Raw genomic sequence first — 24,227 nt, forward strand, 5'->3', positions numbered from 1 at the left:
TGTATAAAATTGGACTCATATCGGTTCAATAGTTTTCTCTTGACATGAACACTCTTGATTTCAAAAATTGCCTCAAAATGTTAAATTCGGATCTTCCTGTCTACATTATTTTTCACCCTAGAAAGCTTGTAAAAATATCAAATTAGAGCTCTCGTTGAGGCGAAGAATATATTGAAAATTCAGAATCATACGTTAATTTTCTATCATTTTCTTATGGGAAACTCTTCGTTTCACTTAACCCACCTGTCTGCTCTACTTGAACACATCATCAGGTCTAGGGGAACGAAAAAAGTTGATCCAGAAAAAAAGTTCTGGAGCCCAAGTTTTTGGACCAAATTTGAAAAATGAGGAATCATTCTCTTAAATTTGTTTTGCAAAGTCTACTCACCCAACTACTAATCAAACCATCATTAATTGGTCTTCAACCGTTTCCGGGGATTGGTGGGGGGGGGGGGTGCTTGATTTTTCAAGTATCACACCACTGAATCATATATTTGAAAAACAAATCTGTATTTGCGATACATCGAATATAGTACGTTTTCGAGGTCACTGAATACGAATATGAACTTATTTTCAGTCCAACCCCTCAAAGCCCCTCTGTGCCCTAAAAAAAAGTGAACATTTTTAAAAATCGTGAAAAGTCGAGTTACATATCGAATGGTACGTTTTCGAGGTCGCTGAGTAGGAATATGAACTCATTTTTGGGTCCAACCCCCTCAATGTTCCTCTGTTCTCTAATAAGGGGGCCAAAATTTTGAAAAACCGTGAAAAGTCGAGTAATATATTGAATGGTATGTTTTCGATGTTGCTGCGTACGAATATGACCTTATTTTTTGCGTCCAACCCAGCAAAGCTCCAAGTTATCTGATATAGGTAGGTATACATCGAATAGTATATTTTCCGAGGACACTGCATGAACCCAAATATGAACATTATTATCTATATGCCACGAAAAATAATTAAATATGTACCTACCTATTTTTAATTTTTTTTTAACTTTTTTTTTTTTTTTTTTTTTGATGATTAACTACTTACATACTTTAATAATCGTTTTGTTGAAAAAGTAGTGAAAGCAACCACTTTTTTTCGGCCAACATCTACTTGGCAAATTTCTAGGATTGAATGAGTAACAAAGGTGTCTACGTACTAAATGATACAAATTACCAATATCAATTATCAGGTCTGAATATCACCTTTATTAAATGGGCATGCAGCATGCAGCGAGGGAAATGAATGCGTTTTCTCATTTCCGTTGAATTCACCGGAAATGAAAATGTTTCATGTGAAGATGAATGGTTACCAATGGGTTATTAATGGTAATTAGATAACCATTAGTTCTCTTGCATACGGGGAAATCACTAGGTATGATAAAAACTCAGATGAGTAACATCAACAACTGACTGAACCAGTAAGTGTCCTACATTGATCGCGAAATAACGTTCTTCTGCAAAACATCTTCGCGAAATATGTAGTTACGTACGTGTCAAATAGAAAAGTTAATAATGAAAATATTTGAATTTTGAACTTTAAAAAATGTTATCCCTTACGAGGAAACGGATGCATCAGTTGCAAGAACAATCAACGTGCGATTTAAATACGTACAACCACTTTTCAAGTATTGATTACCTATTACTTTTAATAAACCAAAATGTCAAACAATGATTCGCTTTGTGGATTCGTAAAACATGAAATTGGTTCTTATTATAAAGAGAATATCCATGTATATATCACCATACCGATATGTTCGGTAGGGATGATTTTAAATCTTCTTAACGTATTGGTATTCACAAGGAAAACGATGAATTCGCCACCGAATCTGATACTCGCTCATTTGGCCTTCGTGGATTTTCTATTTTTACTATCTAATATTGCAGAATCTTGGTTAACATACTTTCAATTTGAAAATGATTCAGACCGAAAACAGTCTTACGGATGGACAATACTTTATTTGTACAGCGACATTTCTTTAGACACGTTTCACTTTATATCGATATTTCTGACAGTGCAGTTGGCTGTATGGAGATACATAGCAGTGGTGCATCCGTTGAAGGAACGTCATTGGTGCACCAAGAAAATTACTCGAAACGTGGTGATAACTGGACACGTCGTTTGCACCGTTTCGTTTGCTGTAGCGTATCTTTTGTCACTTGATATTGATGCGAGAAACGTAGACGGAATAACCTATTACAAAGTCACATCAAAGCGACATCCCATCACGAATTCAATAAGATTCCTCGCCTACGGATTAGTGATCAAGATATTCCCATCATTCGTATTAGCAGGACTTACTTCAAGGTGAGCATTCACAGTTCAACCAGAAAAGTAATTAATAAAGCTAGCTCTATGTAGATTTTTCTTTTCTAATTTTCAGAATCGTCGTTACCTTATTAGCACGAAAAAACCATCGCGAGCAATTAGGTCCATCCGCGAGCACTCGAAGTAACATTAAAAATGTCGAAATGAGACAACAAACCAAGAGGTCAACTACGATATTGTTGGCAGTTGCGGCATTATTTTTCATGGCCGAATTTCCAGTAGGGATTCTACGATTACTGGCAACGATTAATGAGCGTGATTGGAAAGCGTGTTACTATTCACTGGGAGAGATGTTTTTGACAATAGCTAATATTAACACATCCGTCACATTTATGGTATACTACACCTTGAGTCAGCAATTTAGAACCACATTTAAATCCATGTTCAGTGGTAACCCACGTACCAGTATTTCTCATCAAACACACCCCCCTCTTGTTTTGGGTGATTCCAAAGAAACAGATTCAGGATGGAAATCTTTTGAAGTTTAGTTGCAATACAAAGGGTGTCCGTAACGTCAGGTACACAATTATTTTCGGTGGGAAGGGTTGTACCTACCTAGGAACTTGATTTTTGGATATGTTTTAGAGGGATGGTTTTGGAAGCATTTGCCGCAAACTGCGTTTAAATTCATGCAGTGGTATGATTTTACAGTCTTTCTGAACATGACGATTTCTGTCTACGTATGTGTAAGTACACGCCTGCAGAGGTGCCTTCTATGATACGTTTTTTTCCACGCAAAACAAAGGACACTTTTGAAGATTAATTACAAGATTAGAGGGATATATGGTTTGAGTGTGGTTTCTAGAAGACAAAGGTCAGCTTAGAGCCCAAAATTTGATATCAGTAAGATGTGTGTGAATGATATGCCGCAAGATGGATAGGCAAAGTGTTTTGAGACATTCAGGGTGTCTTTTTGTATAAATTTCTTCCATGTGGAGAAACAATTGATATCTGTAAGGAGTTGAAGAAGCTGAGGAACGATATTAGGTTCAGTAAAAATTGTTGTGGATACCTCCAAGCTTGATCAATGTGTCTTTTTCGTGATAACGCGACTTTCCACATGAAGAGAAAAACAAAGGTTTGGTTAGACAAAGTGAAATGGATAGTTAAGGACCCCTCCCCATCCAGCCTGGACAAGGAAACCTTTGATTTTCACTTCTTTGGATTTCTAAAACAACATTTTGGTGGTGAAAAGTCCAATGACCACAACATTTTTCAAGTTTGAGTTGAAAATTTCCCATATAGCACAAGCGATGCCAAAGTCGATGGAAAAGACGAGATCTCTAATCCGTTACTTGTTGACACGACATTTGTTGACACCAATGTCGATAAATGACGAGTGAGAAGTTGATATCAAAATTGACTATCTTCTCTCTTCATTTTTTGTCTCGACAAGGTCTCAACATTGATGTCATTTTTTTGAGTCTAAAAGAAGCAAATTTTGATTGAAAAATGTGCAAAATGTGTCCAAAACTCTTTTTTAGATTCAAGTAAAATTATTCTCAAAAGTATTTCACCCTAAAAAAAATTTTTGAAAGAAAAAAAGTTGCCCTGGGTAGGGATTGAACCTAGGTTGCTATTCACTTCTGTCACATTCCCTAACCACTAGACCATTGCCACTGTTGAGTGGAGAGGCCTTAAAGGAATATTCAGTCCATCTTATTCTGGACTTGGAAAATTTTTCTTATTGTATTGTTGACTTTGACTCTGACATCGACAAATGAGTCGGCAACACTTCGAAATTTCTAAAAAAATTTATAGATCTTGTAATCGACATCAACTTCCTCATCAATATTAACCAGAAGATTGATGTCGATTACAAGATCTACAGAAGTATCTACTCAATGACAACATTTTGTAGATACTTTTGTAGACCCTATAATCGATATCGAAATTCAGGTCGTCTTGCCGATGCCAAAGTTGATGACAATTATTAGATCGACAAAAGTAACTATTCAAGATCAAAATTTTGTAGATGCTTTTGTCGATCTTATAGTCGACATCAACTTCGGATCGACAAGACCACCTGAATTTCGACATCGATCATGGGTCTACAAAGGTATGTATCTGCAATATATCAAAATCTTGCACATGACTGTAGATACAAGTGTAGACAGCAATGACGACCATCAGCATTTTCATCATAATTTTTGATAAAAGTGTCAATTTTTAATTAATCATCTTAAACGTAGTTAGATTGAAGCCCTTTGTGGATAATGTTCGGACTTTTTTCAATCAACAATCATGTAAAATCATGTCGATACTTTTGTCGAGGCCACTGACGATCTCGTCAGTGCTACGCGGGTTCTTCAAAAATGAGAGTGTAGGTAAGTTACAGGTTTTCGAAGAGGGAATTTTGAAATTGAAAATACGGTGGGATCTGCTCATTTCATGTTGGAACTTGAAAAACATTTCAGAGAGAAAATGTGTCAATTTTCTACAAGCGTTGTTAAGTAAGTATATGAACATACAGCATCGTATTTTCCCATTTCCTTTCACAAATTTTGTGTAAAACTCAGGCCAGAATTGAGAATTCTGCACATGAAGTTGATTTTTAGTGAGTTTTTGAATTCTCTCAAGATGGCATCACTTTTTTATGATTTAGGGAAAATTCTTTCCGCGAAATTCTTCGCGTTTACCAGTATTGGAAAACCCCGGTTTTTTGTTGAACAAAAAAATTAAAAATCCGTTTTTTTGTGCGTTTAAAATATATTTTTTGTTTTAAATTTAAATTCAAATGTAAAATTCGGCCCATTTTACACGTTTTTAAAACACGTTTAAAACAAGAAATTTCGTTTTTTCAATAAGTACCTATATGTAATGGTTTCAGATTCAGTTTTGTTGTTGTTTTTTTAAAGACTTTTTTTACTTCCACCTTGTAATTTTGTACGATTTTGTTGTCCTTGTTCAATAAAAAATGTAAATACGAGTAAAACTCGAAAAATGTTGTCTTTAATTAATGTTTTCATGGTAGGTAAGTATATTTGACGGATTTTTTGTTGTTGAAAAAATCACTACCTTTTCACTACTTACTTTTCATATACGTACCAAATTTCATAAAACCTCTCCACTCGACCCAACCCCTCCCCTACACACATAAAACAATCAACAAAATTGAATTTTTCACAGGACACTTTTCGAAAAAGTTGAAATTGGAAAAAAATTTGCATACAAAATATTTTTTAATGTGAATCAAAATTGTAAATCAAGTAGGTATAAAAAAAACCAAGTTGCTAATTTCATCAAAAAAAAAAAACTTTTTTTCAATGGTTTGAATGTTTTTCTTGCGCATTTTAATTTTTTAATTTTCTATATTTTCAAGAACAACGTGAAAAACTATCAGATACGCAAGAAAAAATTTTCAAAATCCAATTTGGTGCTATGACCTTTGGAGGACTTCGAATAATTGATAAAGAGCTCCTGGGTGTTTCGAGAATAGAGATGTGCAGTCTGAAAAGTAAAAAAGTGAAAAGTACTTTTCTTTCAATGAAAAGTTAAAAAGAAAAGTTCCTACTTTTCATTTCACTTTTCATTTTGCACTAAAAAAAAAAAGTGAGCGACCAATTACACATCAGAGAACACTGACTTCATGAAGTCAAATATCAAGTTTCACTCTCTCCACTCCTCCACCTTCGCAATTCAGCACCTATTTATGGACGCTGTATTGAATTTTGATATTTTTCACAACATTTTATTCAAAACAGAAAAAACCAAAAATGTTGGAGGCTCCAGAAAAACTCAAAACCACCACTTTTCAATCAAGTAGAAATATGATTTTGTTTTTTCAGTGTGTTTTAGATAGGCAAAAAATACATCAATTTGAAATTTTTACTCAGAGTTTTGAAATGCGACTCACATGATTTACTTTTCACACTTTTCACAACTTTTCACACTTTTCAATGAACTTTTCACTTTTCATTTCACCAAAATTAATTTTCTGAAAAGTGCACATCTCTATTCGAGAATCGTCAGTGTTTTCTGCTCGGACTGCTTTTTAGGCAGATGGACTAACACTGATACTAAGAGGAAAAATTTAACTGGATGGATGAAAGCCGCAAACTTCAACAACTTGCGCAATAGAACGCAGTGGAATTTTAAAATTTCGCCTCCTTCCAATTTTGAGTAAAAATGTACTGTGGTATAATCATTCAAAGGTGACCTTGCAACCTATCAAAATGGGTAAACATTTCGCAAGAAATTCAACATTGCGCCGAAATTTTTTTTTTTTTTTTTAATACAGAATTTCTTATCAGTGCATCAGCACCTCGTACTAAGAATCCATAGTTAACACGTTAACGTACGAGTATGTAGTCGAATGAAGTATTATACAAGAATAGCAATTACTTCACGTAAGTACTGTGAAATTAAGTGCTTGAAAGAAAATTTTTCCCCATCAGTTGTAAGATAACTTACCTACTCTAATTCAAAGAAGGCAGGATACAAGTTGTACGTATAAAACAACTCACCTGCAACAAAGAAAACATAAAATACAATTGCGGATTAGTTTATCGATTTCAAATAAGAACAATGCATAAGTAAATGATTTTCAATGAGCTCTGAGGCTATTCCAGGTAACATTTCAAGAAAAAGTCTCCATTTCATAACCCACAAATTTTCTTTCATGCGTAGATAGGTATAGCCAATCTAAACACAGAGTTAATTTGAGCAAAAAACATAATTATCATGATATACAACTTTCCCATTGGAGGACACTTCTCACCCATTCTTTAAAAAATATATTTTTATCCAATTTTTCTCAAAAATTCCCTACTTTTTAACCTTAGTTTTTCTGTCGTATAGGTTGAGGGGTAGCCCACTCGATACGCCACCAAGTTAAATTCAAAGGGGATTTAAATTAATTATGTCTCATCATTGAACAAAATTTCAACGTACCATACCTCCGTAAAATAACAAGTAAGGCATTCCAACTTTTTACAATTCATAAATTAATGATTTTTGCAGAAACAAAGATTTTTGCACTAGTATGTAGCAGGAAAAAGTTTAGAACACGGATTTACCTGGTTTTTAAAACGAACTACATAGTTACATACGTATTACGTACCAAGAACTGAACATCATTAATCCGTCATAATATCGATAAACGTTTGAATAGGAGTGAAATCTCTCTCGTGGATCAGTACATGGCTGAGATTAATCGCGAATGAACACTAATCGTCTTATCTCTATGAAAATTTCGCGCGATGTGTCGGATTTTGAAAACATTTAAAAACAATCGTAATTTGAATAAGTAAAATGAAAAGTTATTTTGAAGAACTGTACGCGTAGCAGTCAAAATACTTATAAATGCACGAAAGTTGGCTCATCAAATATCTATCTACACATCGAATTCAAGCACCAGGTACGAATGCATATCTTCAATTATTTTTACACACCCTACCACCATAATTATTCAGAAAACCACACTCGATATGTCAACCGAATCACCATATTACTATTGCGGAACCACATTACTGGAAATTGGCAGATATTACGACGATTATTTGTACGCGTACGTCACGATAGTAACATGCTGCATAGGAGTCATTTTCAACCTAATCAATTCACTAGTATTTACAAGAAAAACAATGAAATCACCGCCGAACCTGATATTTACTCATTTAGCTTTCGTAGATTTGCTACAATTACTGATACGTTTGTTATCTGCATCGCTCAAATTGACTTACGATAAAAATTCAGAAGTTCGGAACACATACGCGTGGTTAGCATTTAGGAAAACGTACGATGCCTGTCTAGCCACATTTCACTTCATATCAGTATTCTTGACAGTTCAGTTGGCCGTATGGAGATACTTAGGAGTAGATCATCCGGTCAAAGGACGTAATTGGTGCAACATGAGAATTACACGTAATGTGATCGTAGCTGGTTACGTGATGTGCAGCATTTCGCTCGGTTTACCGACATTTCTGGCACCAGAAATAAAACCGAAATGTGAAAATTCGACGAAATTCTACACCGATGATGATTGGTTAATGCACGAAATATCTGCCATTGTGTACGGAATGATGGATAGACTAATACCGTCAGTTTTTCTAGCATTCCTCACTTATAGGTAAGTAATCGATGCGCAATTAGTACAATTATATCGTGAAAAATTACATACCTACTTAGTTTATTAATTTTTCTAATTCTATTTTCAGAATAGCTGTTACCTTATTGGCCAGAAAAACTGGCAGACCTCCATCAGCAAGCATACGAAATGGCACAAGAAACGCGAAAACGATTCAACAAATCAATACGTCAACAACCATATTGTTTATTGTGGTGGGATTATTTATCATAGCCGAATTCCCAAAAGGAATACTAAGTTTACTTCGCATGATTTACTTTGAAAAATCCAATCAGAATCCAAAAGGATGTTATTATTCGCTGATCTCAATATTCCATTCGATAACCAATTTCAATATTTCTATCACATTTATAGTGTATTACACTCTAAGTCAACAATTCAGGAATACATTTAAATCTTTGTTTTGTAAGACTATTTCTGAAACAGAAGATGATTCTTCTCCCCTACCTCATTTAGGTGATATACTTGTACTTACTACTTCAGAAATTACAAGTAGTGCTCGTACTTCTACTTATATACATTTATAAACCATTGAAGTTTATCCTATGTACCTGTATATTTATGTGACGAAAGAAACAAATAAATAAAATAAAGTAAAATTAGTTGCGTTCTTAGTCGTTTATCGTGTTAGAATTCTGTTCCTAAGATTTTCATAAGGAAAATCAGTTTTTGACCCATCTTTGACCTCAAAAACCATATTATTTTTGGAAGCACCAACCGGAACTTGAAATAAAACTATAGACAGCCATGCCATATGTCGCAGCAGCAACAGTGTGCGCAGTATGAATACGAAAAACGAATTGAAATTCAGGAAGGTCGCGAATTCGAGAAGACAAGTTGAAAAGTATGGTTTTTGTATAAGTTGGATGTCTCAAATGAATTGTCGATTCTCGAAAAAAATTTCTCAATACTTCTTCTACCCCCTAAACTAGAGTCTTCGAATCGATTCCGACCATTTTCAAGTCGATCCACCCGATCCGGAGCCTTCAGAAAACGTTGACTTTTTCTAGCGAATTTCAAATGGCTGTAGAAGGCGTTGTAATCCACTTCGACAGCTGGAAATTAACTAAATCCTGTCATAAGTGCGACATTTCGAATTGATTAGGGGTGGCGAATCGCAAATCCAAGGTAACGAGTTGAAAATTGTAGCTTTAAATTCACTGAAGAAAACTAAAATTTTTCTGAAGGCTCCAGGTCGCCCTGAAATAATTGCAATCGATTCGGCTAGTGAAGTTTAGGGGATAGAAGAAGTTATGAGAATCAACGATTCATTCGAGACATCCAACTTGTAAAAAAAATACAATACAAATTTACCTATACACTTTTTGTTAATGCTTTAATGGTAACGCAATACCTACTCATTGCGAACGATCGTAACATGCGTTTTCCAAGGCCACTGATCACCATATTCTTCTACAGGTATTTATTTACTCGCATACAACGATAAATTGAGCACCACATCTGTCCGATTTTTGAGCACTTTTACTCCGATTCCAGATAGCAGTGACCTTTTTTGAGCGAGCCAGCGCGAGGCACATAATTTAAAAACTACGTAAAATAGTACACATTATCAACAGCATTCCAGAAATAATTCGTATGAAAATTTAGCAACGGAAGCTAGCTTATTTTCTCATTTCCTCAAAAAAATTAAAAATGTGGATTATCTCGCTTCCCGCTTTTAAAAATGAACGATTTGTGATAAAACCAACAATGCGATATTCAAAATCAGTCCTTGTCGATAAAAATTTGGATAACAATGACGGATCTGAACCAGTAAGTGACCGAGATTGTTCGCGAAATAACGCTTGTCTGCAAAATAATGTAGTTTCGCGCACCTAATTAACATTGTGCCAAACAAAGAAATCATACGCAGTTTTAAAATATCCAAATAATTTCCAGTAAGTAAATCCGCATTAATGACCATATTTAATCAAATTTTGAAACGTGAAAACTATTCGGATACCTACCATTATAAATACTTACCTATTTAACATAATATTGTTTGAAAAACTTTATCCGTTTGCCAGGAAACGGATTCTCCACATATCTAGAAGAAAAATCAACGTTCAATTTAAATATTTAGATATGTACAATCGTTCATCAAGCATTAATTATTGCCTTTGAGTAATCAAAATGCCGAACCAAGGACCATATTGTGGAGTCACAATTGATAAAATTGGGTATTATTATGAAAAGATTTTATATGTAAACATCACCATACCGATATGTTTGGTAGGGATGATTTTGAATCTACTCAACATTTTGGTATTTACGAGAAAAACTATGAATTCGCCGCCCAACTTGATACTTGCTCATTTGGGCTTTGCAGATTTTTTATCTTTACTAACAAGTATTGTAGACTTTTGTTTCAAGTTCATTCTACCTAAATTTGGTATTTATGTTGTACATATTTATGAATTGACAGTAGTTTATGCGTACATCAACATATCACAAGCTGCGTTTCAGTTTATATCTGCATTTCTGACGGTGCAGTTGGCTGCATGGAGATACATAGCTGTAGTGCATCCGTTGAAGGAACGTCATTGCTGCAATAAAAAAATAACACGCAATGTGGTGATCGCTGGATACATCATATGCTGTGTTTCGTTTGCTGTACCGTGTCATTTTTCACTTGATTTTGTTGCATGGAACGAAGATGATGGAAAGACTTATTACACACCCATAGCATTGGTAAATCCCATTATGACCTTAATAAGAGACGTCATCTATGGATTAGTGATGAAATTATTACCATCAGTTGTGTTAGCAGGACTAACTTCAAGGTGAGTAATGCACATATTCAAGATAACCAAAACAGAAACCACAATCAAGCAATGTACGGATCACAAATTGATTAATTTTTTCTTTCTGATTTCCAGAATAGTCGTTACCTTATTAGCTAGAAAAAATCGTCGCGAACAATTAACTTCATCCGCAAGCACCCGAAGTAACATAAAAAACGCCAAAATGAGGCAAGAAACCAACCGAATGACAGCGATATTATTGACAGTTGCAGCATTATTTTTCATTTCCGAATTTCCGAGAGGCATTCTATGGTTACTGAAAACGATTAATAAGGATGATTGGCACACATGTTACTATTCATTGACGGGGATTTTCACAACACTAATTATTATTCATGCATCCATCACATTTATGGTATACTGTACTTTGAGTCAGCAATTTAGAACCACACTTAAATGCTTGTTCAATCGTAATCCACGCACTGATATTTCTCATCAACCACACGCGCCTCTTGCTTTATTTGATACCGAAGAAACAGAATCGGAATGGAAAACTTCTGAAGTTTAGCAGCAATAAAAAATTTTCGTAGGACGCTCAGTTTCAAAATTGTACGCCTTTGAAGTTGGAGTATAACGAAACGTTGATATTTGAAGTTGGCGCTATGAAAAGTTGCAACAATTTTACTTTTTTCATGTTTATTTCAGTGAGCTTTTGGAAAATTTCATTCAAAGACCAACGTTTCGTTACTCCAACATCGAAGGCGTGCAATTTTGAAATTGAGCATCCTACGAAAATTTAATGTTAACGAAACTGTAGAGAATTGAATTCTCTTTCAGATCACTGTCATCAGAGTTTTGCTAGGACGTACGATTCGTCCAGTATATGCGTAAAACTAAAAGACCGACAATTTTCTCATGGTTATTTCAGTGAGCTTTTAGAAAGTTTTTTTTTTGTTTCAAACACATCGAAATTTTCTTGAAGGATAGAGCTTTCACTCACAATAATCTTTTTTTTTCAAAATTGTTAGCAGCATTGTTGCAACGAGGTTTTTAAAAACAATGTAAGCTTAATGTCGCGATTTTGCTGTTTCACCAAATCTCAAATTATGGGTTTATTTTAAGAGTAGATACCGATAACGAGTACGTTATAAACGAGTAACTTTAGGTACACAGTAACATAAACGTGGATTGTATTTTTGTAGATATATTATAGATGTACCAATCAGTACGCAATTTTATTTACATTAAGTTCTGAATTAAGTAAGTAGGTATATGTGGGAATATATCAAATAAAGTTTATAATAATTATTATTATGCTATATAAAATGATTAAATGTCTTTAAAAATGTAAAGAGAAGATTTGTTTCTTAATAATTTAAGTAGTAATTAATTGTTTTGTCGGTTAGAAAACGTTGAGTTTTTTCCGGAGAGTTTCAAATCGTTGCAGAAGACGTTAGACGTTGTATGTAATCAATTTCAACAACTGGAAATTAAATCCTGCCATGAGTGCGATAAGCATTTGGAATCGATTAGGGCTGGTAGTAAATCACAATCACGAATCTAAGATAACAAGTTGAAAATTGTATTTTTAAAGCTTGAGAAAACTCAAATTTTTCTGAAAGCTCCACGTCGCGTCGTCGGCCTGAAAACGATTGGAATGGATTCGGTGAGCAGGGACGTAGCGAAGTGGTTTTGCAGGGGGGGGGGGCAGAAATCATAAAATTCTCAACTAATTTGACTGAAAATTCCCAACTTATTTGACTGAAAATTCCCAAATTAGGTGAAAAAAGGGGGGTATTTTAGCTACAAACTCGTAAGTAGGTATAAAAATGAAGAATATTTCAAAGTTTATTCTCAACTAAATTAGACAGTTACCTAATGTAAATAAAATTAACAAAAATTTACAGGTGAGTAGTTTAGGAGTCAGGTCTAGGTATGTATAATAATAGGTACTTATTTAAGATGAGACAACATGAAAGAATTTAAAAATTAAGTTTTCGTTTTTATTCTTCTATTCTTCAATGCTGCCCAAACTTTCACGATTTCTTCATGTTCCATTTCATCAGTTAAATCTTTTTCAGTATTCATTAACATTAATGAATCCAGTCTTTCGTCTGCCATCACAGTCCTCAAAGGACTTTTCACTTTTTTCAAATGGCTGAAATTCCTTTCGTTCGTTGCAGTTGAATATGAAGCCGTGGTGATGAGTCTTAAAAAACGGAAAGAAAGCTTCAATAAATGTTTCATTGTGCAAGCGTTTTCGACAATCTTTGTGAATGTTGAACAATTCGCACACGAATCAAAGAAACCCTCCATTTCCGTTTGAAGGGCATGCACATCAGGTTTCGTCTTGGGATCCGGAAAAAATTTAAGGCATTCTTCAAGATTCTCTATCGTTAAATTTTCGCGTCTTACAGGCAATTCGAATACGTGATGCAGTGGATTCAACGTTTCGCAAAATTTTTCGATTTTTTCATTCATTTCTACAGTTAAGCTGTCCAAAATTTTGTAAAATTCTGTTCTATAAAACTGTTCAAGAGTCATTGTTGCAGGAATGAGACGACGGCGATGGTGCTTTATAAAGTCTGCTTCAGGATCAATATCAAGTTTTCTTGCAAAGGCTATCGCAGCATTTATCGAATTGTTCACCTCAGTCTCACTTTCACGAATAAGACGTAGAGATGTTACACAACTTCTAAGAGCAGCGAGTACGTCAATAACATTGAGTTCTTCAGATTCAAAAGTTTCAGTCAAAAGCTTCATTTTATTCATGATATGCTTCATGAACTGCATGCTCACTAAAAAATCAAAATTCAACATTCTGCATTTTAATCCATACGCGTTTGTTTTTGTATTACTATCCATTTTCGTATTTTCAGAAATATCATCCATCAATTCGATAATCGATTCGTAAGACCTAACAATAGAATTTAACGTTTCAGCTCGTGCCGTCCACCTTGTCTTTGATAAATTTTTTAGGTTGGTACTGTTTTCTATTGGTTGCAACTTTTCTTTGATCAACGAGTATCGTTTTGTACTGGCATTGAAAAAAACGTAAAGTTGTTCCAAAATAATAAATAAGAGTTTCCAATCAAATTCAAATTCAAATTCTTTATTGTAGTCGACAGCTTTCGCTGTATTACAATGTCACACTTTTCAACTCATCTCCTCGGATTTGTGATCCGACTGAATTTCAGTACATACAGAGTAATTATAAAACTACGTAAATCGCTACTATACTATCAACTACAGCATTCCTGAAATAATCTGTGTAAAAAGTTAGCAACGAAAGCTAGTTTATTTTCTCATTTCATTAAAAAAATTGAAAATATGGATTAATCTCGCTTTTAAAATGAACGATTCGTGATATTACTAACAATGCGATAGTAAAAATCAGTCCCTGTTGATAAAAATTCGGATAACACCGATGGACACGAACCAGTAAGTGGCCGAGATGGATCATCGTGAAATAACGCTCTTCTGCAAAAATGTTCGCGTAATACATATGTACCTACCTCTGTGTTGAAAACATATATACCTAGAAATCATAGTTTCGAAACATTGGCCCAACGATCACCTAGCATTTACCTAATCAGTGCAATTGAATTTTCAAAATTGATCGTTATTCAGTTACCTACCTATAATAACAATTATTATTAGAAAAATTCCATCCGCTTAAAAGGAAACGGATGCGTCAGTTGAAAATTCACATACTCGTACAATCATTTATCACGTGTGAAGCTTAACCTTTGAGAAACCAAAATGCCAACCCAAGAGCCATATTGCGCAGCAATAATTCAGGAAATTGGCAATCATTATAAAGAGAATATACATGTGAACATCAACATACCGATATGTTCTGTAGGGATGATTTTGAATCTACTCAACGTATTGGTATTAACAAGGAAAACTATGAATTCGTCACCGAACCTAATACTTGCTCACTTGGCCTTCGTAGATTTTTTATATTTACAAACAGCAATTATAAACTTTTGGGTGGACTTCATTCCTCCAAGAAGTGGCTTCGATATCGAAGAGTCTTACGTATTGACAATAATTTTTTGGTACAGCGACATTACAGCATCCACATTTCAGTTTATATCTGCATTTCTGACAGTGCAGTTGATTTTCGTTTTTCAAATGCCTTTTTTTTTTTTAGAATTACCCATATATTCAAATTATCTATAGATGAAAAAGTTCAATTAAGCTCATTCTATACTCGTAATTTAGAAGGTTTTTCGTAGAGCCCCCCCCCCACTCCCACTTTAGACACCCTTAAAAAGGAGTTCATGCAGATTTTTTCAAATAAATCGAATAACTTACATTTGATACACACTAGCAAGTGCTCGATAATTTTTCATTCGACTTTTCCTGTAACTTTCATACCTAATTGAGCTATTTTGAGCCCAATTCTGAAATTTAACTCTTTAAAAAAACGTTAAAATCACGTTAAGTTTGGCGCAAATCGCAGGTTTCTAGTTTTACGGGGGTTCCCAAAATATCGAAATTACGAAAAGGTGGAAAATCGGATTTTTGAGTACCTAGGTACCAGCGCAAAATTTCATTGAGCACGAAATTTGGTAGGTTGGAGGTCTTTCAGATACTAATAAACTCAAAAAGCTTTCTAGCGGGGTACGAAGGGGTAGAACTGTCCAAACTTTTCCAAAAATCAACCCCCCCCCCTCTGATTTTTGTCCTTGAGATCGAAAATATGAAAATTATCACGCATAACGTTGATCGGGTTTAAACAGATATTTTACGCTAAAAAATGTATTAGAAAATAATATACCTACTTAGTGGTTCCAAAAATTCCTTTTTCTCATTTTCAACTTTGGGAACCCCTGGAGCCCCAAAAATTGTCATTTTGAGTTACTAACTACATATATTACAACATTTTAAGAATAATCGAGTAGATAACGGTCCGTGTCTGGCCTCAAAAAATGAACTTATCAGGACTCCTCCTATCTCAAAACTTCTACCCCCTGAACTATGACTCTTCGAATCGATTCCGACCATTTTCAAGTCAATCTAAAGCCTTTAGAAAACGTTGACCTTTTTTGAGCGAATCTTAAATCGCTGCAGAAGGAGTTGTAATCAACTTCGACAGCTGGAAATTAAATCCTGCCATGAGTGTGTGATTTCGAATGAAAATTATAGTTTTAAATTCGCTGGAGAAAACTCAAATTTTTCCGAAGGCTCCAGGTTGGCCTGAAAATGATAGGAATGAATTCGGGGAACTTTTAAGAAATTTTTTCGAGAATTGACGATTCATCTGAGACATCCAACTTATAGAAATACACTATTCAACACCTATACTCGGATTTGTGATCTGTTAGAATTTTAATTCCTTTTTTTTTTCATACAGTCCGATTTTTTCGTTGTGCATTTTTAATTTTTATACTTTATCAAGAACGTAGAATGCTACACATTATCAACTACTGCATTCCTGAAATAATCCGTGTAAAAAATTAGCAACGGAAGCTAGTTTATTTTCTCATTTCCTCATAAAAGTTGAAAATACGGATTAATCTCGCTTTTAAAATGAACGATTCGTGATAAAATACTGACAATGCGATATTCAAAATCACTCTCTGTTGATAAAAATATGGATAACAATAATAACTCTGAACCAGTAGATGGCCGAAATTGATCGCGAAATAACGCTCTTCTGTGAAAATTTTCGCGTGATATGTAAGTGTTAAACATGCAAAAATCATAGCTTCGAAACATTTGCATAATTTTCGATCAACTCGCATTGGATTGCGTAGTTAAATTTTGAAAATTGATCGTCATTCAGGTACCTACCTATTACCACAATTTAGTACCTATTTAAAAATTGTTGCTTGCTTGCAAGGAAACGAAGCGTCAGCTGGAAGAAAAATCAACGTTCAATGTAAATACAATCATTTATCAATGTGGGAACTTTAGCCTTTGAGCAACCAAAATGCCAACCCAAGAGCCATATTGCGTAGGAATAATTCAGGAAATTGGCAATCATTATGAAGAGAATATATATGTAAATATCACCATACCGATATGTTTGGTAGGGATGATCTTGAATCTACTCAACGTATTGGTATTAACAAGGAAAACTATGAATTCGTCGCCGAACCTAATACTTGCTCATTTGGCCTTTGTAGATTTTTTATATTTACTAACAGAAATTGTAAACTTTTGGATGGATTTCATTCCCCCTAGAAGTGGTTTTGATATCGAAGAGTCTTACATAATGACAATAGTTTTTTGGTACAGCGATATTTCATCATCCACGTTTCAGTTTATATCTGCATTTCTGACAGTGCAGTTGGCTGCATGGAGATACATAGCAGTAGTGCATCCGTTGAAGGAACGTCATTGGTGCAACAAGAAAATGACTCGTAATATCGTGATTGCTGGATACATTGTGTGCTGTGTTTTGTACGCTATACCCTATCATTTATCATTTGATATTGAAGCGAGCACCATACACGGAAAAGCACATTACACAGTCAAATTCGACCGACATCCCACCATGAACTCAATAAGAAACGTCACTTACGGACTAGTGGTCAAATTATTACTATCAGCTGTGCTAGTAGGACTTACTTCCAGGTGAGTGATACATTACATATAATCAAGGCAGCCAAACAGAAGCAATAATAAAGCTATGTACGGGTCACGTATATTGACTTGACTTTTCTTTTTTGATTTTTAGAATCGTTGTTACCTTATTAGCCAGAAAAACTCTTCGCGAAGAATTAACTTCATCGACCAGCTCCCGAAGTAATACAAAAAACGCTAAAATGAGACAGGAAACCAATAGATCGACAGCGATATTATTGGCAGTTGCAGCTCTATTTTTCATCGCCGAATTTCCAAGAGGAATTCTATGGTTACTGGCAACGATTAATGAAGATGATTGGGACACATGTTACTATTCATTGGTATGGATATTTGAAACGATAATTAATATTAATACATCCATCACATTCATGGTTTATTACACTTTGAGTCAGCAATTTAGAACCACATCTAAATCCTTGTTCAGTCGTAACCCGTGTACTAGTGTTTCTCATCAAACACACGCTCCTCCTGCTTTGGGTGATACCAAGGGAACAAACAGTTTCAAGATGGAGAACTTCTAAAGTTTAAGTTAGCGGAAATGTACATTCTACTAAAATGTTGAGGCTTCCTGAAATTTGATGAAAAAAATTCAATGGGAAAAATCATTATTTATTTATTTATTTATTTATTTATTTACAATTTAGGTCTCTCCAACAGCGTAAGCCAATTACAGGAGAGACCGTTTATAGCTAAGAGATAAAACTAAAAAAGACCTGAAAAACTATAACTTACAAAAACAAGAAAAAGAAAAAAAATACCATAAAAAAACCAGTAAGAAACAAAAGAAACATTAGTACATTATCAATATATATGTAGTTCTTCTCATTGAAAAAAAAAGTAAGATAAGCAAAAAAAGAAAATAAAAAGTACAAAATCCAATAGAAGAAAAACAAAAGAGTGAGGGCAAAAACCCAAACTTAAGGCAGATAAAAGGGGGGGGGGAGAGGGGAAAATAGAAAAAAAAGAGAAAAAAAATCTGGGATATGAAATGGCTCATAAACAGCTCCCACTGCATCCACGCTCCCTTTCCCATGCCTTCTCCACCACACGCCTAAAAGCAGACCTACCCATACTATAGATATCGGCATCCACACACCTACTGAGGAAAGCGTCAGAGATACCCATGATGTTATTCATAGGGGACACCCTCATCCTAAACGTACTGTAATTGTGTAGAGAGAATATTTTTTTTTGCCTGGAGTGGATCTTTGGGGCCCAGAAATTAATTTTTCCCAAAAGGTTACTATCTTTTACATTGCAGTGGATGAGATCATATAGGAACATCAGTGCAGCTGTCTCTCTTCCCTTTAATAGCAAATCTACTTCAAACCCTTCTAAAAGCTCTTTTTGAGATATATCATGGGGATAATATTCAAAAGTTTTAAAATATAGGTATTTTAGAAATCTGTTTTGAATTTTTTCAAGCTCTTCCACAAATTTTTTAGTATGAGGGAACCAAATTAGTACACCAAACTCAACTATAGATCTATAGACACTGCACCTGGGCCCTCCGGGTAAGACATCCAACTGCAGGCAACGGGGAAAAGGGAGGGTTGTGTAGTCCGGAAGGAACTCCTGGCTGCGCGCGCAGTCATGAGTACCTCGCGTAACTACACAACCCTCCCTTTTCCCTGTTGCCTGCAGAATTGAAGTACAGCGCAGCCAAAAGCATCCAGCGGGATAAATTGGCATGACACACGTAATTCAGCCAATATGGCCGCTAGTTGGATGTCTTCCTGCAGGTCCAGTGTCTATATATAGATCTTACGAACGAGAAGTATAGGACTTTGAGTGTACTTATCCTCTTAAAGTGCACTGAATTTCTGACAACAAAATAGGCCATCCGCCTTGCCTTCGCCAAAACAGTATTAATGTGATGTTTGAAGGTAAGTCCCACATCAAGATTTATACCTAGGTCCCGAACAGTGGTCAAGCGACAAAGTTCTTCCTCATTAACTGTGTAAGTATACTTCAAAACATTTTTTTTTCGAGTGAATGTCATTGTTCCACACTTGGAGATGTTAAGGAACAGTTTATTCTTGATACTCCATTCCACAAACCTATCCAAATCTGCTTGAAGACCCTGACAATCCTTTATATCTTCAATTTTCCTGTACATCTTTACATCATCAGCAAAAAGCTGTATTTCTGAATTATGTATCACTAGTGGTAGGTCGTTTACAAACAGGAGAAAGAAAAAGGGACCCAAGTTAGAACCCTGAGGGACACCTGATGGACAGGGGTAAATTTTGGATTTATAATTTTTATAAGAAACATATTGGACTCTACTTGTTCTCCTTGTTTAGTGAGACACTTTCGAAATTAATTTTCAAAAACTGAAAAAAATTGGTGATCATTGAAAAAAGAATTCGATAACTACTTCATATTTCACTTATATATCGATGGGTCATTCCATGCTATAGACACTGGACCTGCGTATAAGACAACCAACTGGCAGTCATCTTGGCAAAATAACCTGAGTAACGCCAATTTGTGAGAGGAGGGAATAGTGGTTAGAACTGGTGTCAAAAGAGAGATGTTATACCAATTTATATCAAGTAATCAGATCAAAAGACCTTACCCAACGTTTTTACCTAAGGACCAAGTAAATTTATGTCACCAAGAATCGTCATTCCCACACTCACCGATGTAATAATTGAAACACGACGCGTAACGTGCAAACCAATTTAATTTAATGAATATATTCAAATTAACCGAGGATTAGCAAATTTTCCGGATGATCACTTGTCGCGAGCTACGATGTAATCACATTACAAGATGAAACAGTAATGATAAAGAATTGCTCGAACTCAGTACAAGTACTTCGTTTGTTACCCCCCCGAAGGGAAAAGAGAGAGAAACACAGCTAAGTAGATACACTAGTAGTGTGGCCATATTCCTGCCTATAACAAGTTTTTGAGTTTTTCTCAAAATTCATTTTTCTAAAAAGTGATCAATTTAAAAAAAATTTTCCATTTGGTACAAACCAATAAAAAATGCACTCCTTGTGACTATTTCTAACTGACAAACATTCAAAACAATCAAGACTGTTTGTTAACACTTTGTATGTACAAAATTTGCTCAAAAAAGGTGGAGTTTTTTGAGATGTACCCTTATAACTCTAAACAACTTGCAATTTTGTTAGGATTTTGAGTTAGGCCATTTGCGTTTTTTACAAGATCTAGATAATGTACCCAACTCAAAGGACTGCAAGTGGTTTGCGCACAAATGGGGGAAAACATAACTCGTTTGCGCACAAAATTAGAACTCGTTTGCGCACAATATATTTTCCCTCTCACGTTCACAGGCTTAGGACTGTCTGTTTTAGGTGACCCACATTCCGGCTTCCGCAACTTTGATCTTCAAGAACTTTTGAACGGTAGAAGGTAGAGCTTTTGATAAAAAACCATTTTAAAAATGATAAAATAACAAACGTTTTGCTGTATTAACATACCTATGTGTTCGTTGAAAATTTTGAGTAATTCTAGTTCAAAGTTCAATATTTACCATCCACAGTTTGTTTTTGCCTTGTTTTTGCAGCTTCAAACTTCTAGAACTTTTGAATGGTTGCATCGAACATTTTGTTACATGTATTGGGTAATAGAAGTATTCATAAAATCGTCAATTTTTCGCGAAATGACAGGAAATTTCATTGTCTTTAGTTCGAAACTACATAAAAATCCACCCGAATCCGTAAACAATCGAAAAAATTGCATTTTTTACATGTAAGATTGTATGCATACTTACGTTCTGATAATGTTTACATCCGTTGGTTAGAACCAATACGGCGTATGCGTATACTTTCCCTCTCTAGCACTTTAATATCATCATGTGCTGAGATGTAGGTATAGGTACCTACGGTTGAGAAGGGTCATACAAACCCCAAAAATGCAAAAACGTCAGAATAATTTTTTTTTTGAGATGTAACCTTATTACTCTTGAGGTGCGATTTGATACTTTTTACCGACTTTTCTTAAGAAAAGTGGAGTACTGTATTTGTTGCGATGGTGGAAGTTGGGTCGGGGAGTGACTTTTGTTTACGTTTTGAGGGTCTGGGATCACGATATGACTATTCCCGAAAATTCAGGTTTCCTTATATAAGGTTTATATATAAATATAGATTTCCCCCATACATTACGCAGCCCATGATATTTCACTGACTTTTTGCGGACCGACTTGTGTTGGCACTAGCAGGGGCGCGCTTGAATTTTTCCACGTGTTCTCACAGCAGCTTACTGTTGGACCATGAGAAGAAGGTATATACTCCACCAGGTTGGAAAAAGACTCACATTTAGGCTTGTAATTCGATTTTCGATTATTGAGGAGAGCTCCCCACTCAAGTGTATGTTTTTTAGATATTCCCCAGACTTTTTCCGCCACTAAAAAAATGTTTTCATTGACTTACAGAGAGGTGAGGAGCTCGATTCGCTCGTGTATGTAACGTCAAGTTGATAAAATCAGATAATGCAGGTCTTTAGTGGTGTTTTGCCTTATGTACACACTGCGTTGCTTGTTTTTGAATGTCTGTAGTGGTTGAAAACAGAACAGACTTTTTGCAGCCCAGTACTGGGCTGCAAAAAGTCGTGATGGGCCGCAAAAAGTCTGAGGTTTATCTAGTATGGGCTGCGTAATACCACTTTTCATGTGTATGTATATATACAGTTGTTCAGGGCCCAAGTGGCATCTTTTTTTGTTGTTGAATGGTAAACTGGCATCTTTTTTACAAACTGGCATCATTTTGCGGATGCCACTTTAACATTGCTGTTATGTGATATCCTACAGGTCCGTACATTCCAAAAATATGGTTAGTTTGGTGATGCCACTTTACCTGATATACAACCGCCCACACCCCTCAGGTTCAAAGACAATGTGTGTGGGCGCATACGGAAAGGGACCTACCGACCAAAACGTAAATTTTACAGGAGAGCCGTTTAAAGTTTTGCGCGCGGTTATTTCTCTTGTTGTTACTGTAAGATTACGTAGGGGTATTCCAACTTCGAAGGTCCTACACTTTACCACACACTCACACACGCCCTCCAATGACCTCTACCGGTCAGATTATGCACTGCATTCAAGTTTTTTCGATTATGAATTCTGTCATGGTTCACTTAGAAGCGAAAAATTTCGATGAAATAGGAGTTATTGGCGGGTTTGGGAGGTTCCATTCGATTCTCTAAGAGTTCCTACAACAATTTCAGGAAAAAAATTTTTTTTCATTTTTTGGTCAGTAGGTCCCTTTTTGTACGCGCCCTCACATATGTGGTAATGTGGCATCTAGCATGTTTTACAACGTAGCGTGCGTAGCGCGCCATGTTACAGTGCTCCCCTCACGCTACCCGCCTATAAAGGAAGCCCTTTTGTGCTCGTATGTCATGCGCACATGCGGAGTAGTGCAGCTATACTATTACTTGCTGAAAAATATGTTTGATGGTGAAGATTAGTGAAGATGCCAGTCTCCTGTATATATTCTTGGATGCCAGAATACCGTCGAACGACTATTCATATATAACCGGTTTCGGAATTTTCGATTTAATTCGAAAGCTGAAAACTTTTGGGTCGTGGTGATAATTTTGGTTTGTAGGGATGGTAGAGGTCTAGTGATATGCAAAGTTTCATCGAAATTGGTTCAGCCGTTTTCTAGATAATGAATTTTTAAAAAAAGTTTTAAAAAAGTTTAAAGTTCAATAACCTCGGAAGCTTCGAACTTTTGGAACATGATGATGGTGTCAAAAAATCCGGCTACTAACCTAGTTGTAAGGTAATGAATTTGATCAAAATCGGTTGAGCCATTCCTGAGAAATTTCATTTTTAATGAATTTTGTGCAAAGTCACCCTGCAAATTTTGTCGCTCGATAAACGCGGAAGCTGTGAACTTTTGAAACATGCTGATGATGACAAAATGTCAGGCTAGCATCCAACGGGTGAAATTTTAAATTTCATCGAAATCGGTTCAGCCGTTCTTGAGAAATTAATTTTTTTATTTAATGATTTTTTCATGTGCCATTTTTACGAAATGAAATTTATCGATTTTCGTATTATTTCGAAATTCGAATATTCGCGGATGAATTTTGGAAATTCGAGTTCGACAAAAATTCGAGGATATTTTTATTGATACGATGTACGCGTTTAAACGATACGTTTATCGATCAATTTCATGAAAATTTATCGATTTTCTCATTTCAAATAGTTTAGCAACGTATTGTATACCTTTTAAAAATTCATTTTGGTAAAGTTTTGCGGTAGCCCTGTGGCGAAGGAATTGGCTTAGTGAGCGGGAGGTACAAGGTTCAAATCTCACCCCCAGCACAATTTTTTTAAAAATTTTTTGAACGATTTTTGACAGAAAATGTTGGAATTTATCGATTTTCTTATTTCGAATGTACGTGGATCAATTTTGGACTCAATAATTACTCGAATTATTCGCGAATAATTAACCAAAAATTGATTAAACGGATTTTTGACAGAAAATGTTGAAA

General features: G+C 35.3%; 3 protein-coding genes across 3 annotated transcripts; all 3 read left to right on the plus strand.

Annotated features, from left to right (window-relative positions):
- The first annotated feature begins 1,191 nt into the window (after nucleotides 1-1,191).
- LOC135834173 (G-protein coupled receptor dmsr-1-like) lies at nucleotides 1,192-5,202 on the plus strand. The gene is made up of 2 exons (XM_065348010.1): nucleotides 1,192-2,295; nucleotides 2,372-5,202. The coding sequence occupies exons 1-2, from the start codon at nucleotides 1,649-1,651 to the stop codon at nucleotides 2,802-2,804; spliced, it is 1,080 nt and encodes a 359-aa protein (XP_065204082.1). The 5' UTR covers nucleotides 1,192-1,648; the 3' UTR covers nucleotides 2,805-5,202.
- A 2,276-nt stretch (nucleotides 5,203-7,478) lies between these two features.
- LOC135834496 (sex peptide receptor-like) lies at nucleotides 7,479-8,992 on the plus strand. Its single transcript, XM_065348388.1, has 2 exons — nucleotides 7,479-8,386; nucleotides 8,475-8,992. Exons 1-2 carry the CDS (start codon nucleotides 7,746-7,748, stop codon nucleotides 8,929-8,931), a joined length of 1,098 nt encoding a protein of 365 aa, XP_065204460.1. The 5' UTR covers nucleotides 7,479-7,745; the 3' UTR covers nucleotides 8,932-8,992.
- Nucleotides 8,993-16,793: 7,801 nt separating this feature from the next.
- On the plus strand, nucleotides 16,794-19,224 carry LOC135834497 (FMRFamide receptor-like). The gene is made up of 2 exons (XM_065348389.1): nucleotides 16,794-17,739; nucleotides 17,843-19,224. Exons 1-2 carry the CDS (start codon nucleotides 17,093-17,095, stop codon nucleotides 18,270-18,272), a joined length of 1,077 nt encoding a protein of 358 aa, XP_065204461.1. The 5' UTR covers nucleotides 16,794-17,092; the 3' UTR covers nucleotides 18,273-19,224.
- The last annotated feature ends 5,003 nt before the right edge of the window (nucleotides 19,225-24,227 follow it).

Source organism: Planococcus citri, chromosome 2, assembly GCF_950023065.1.
Source record: "Planococcus citri chromosome 2, ihPlaCitr1.1, whole genome shotgun sequence".
In the NCBI taxonomy this organism is placed as follows: Eukaryota; Metazoa; Arthropoda; class Insecta; order Hemiptera; family Pseudococcidae; genus Planococcus; species Planococcus citri.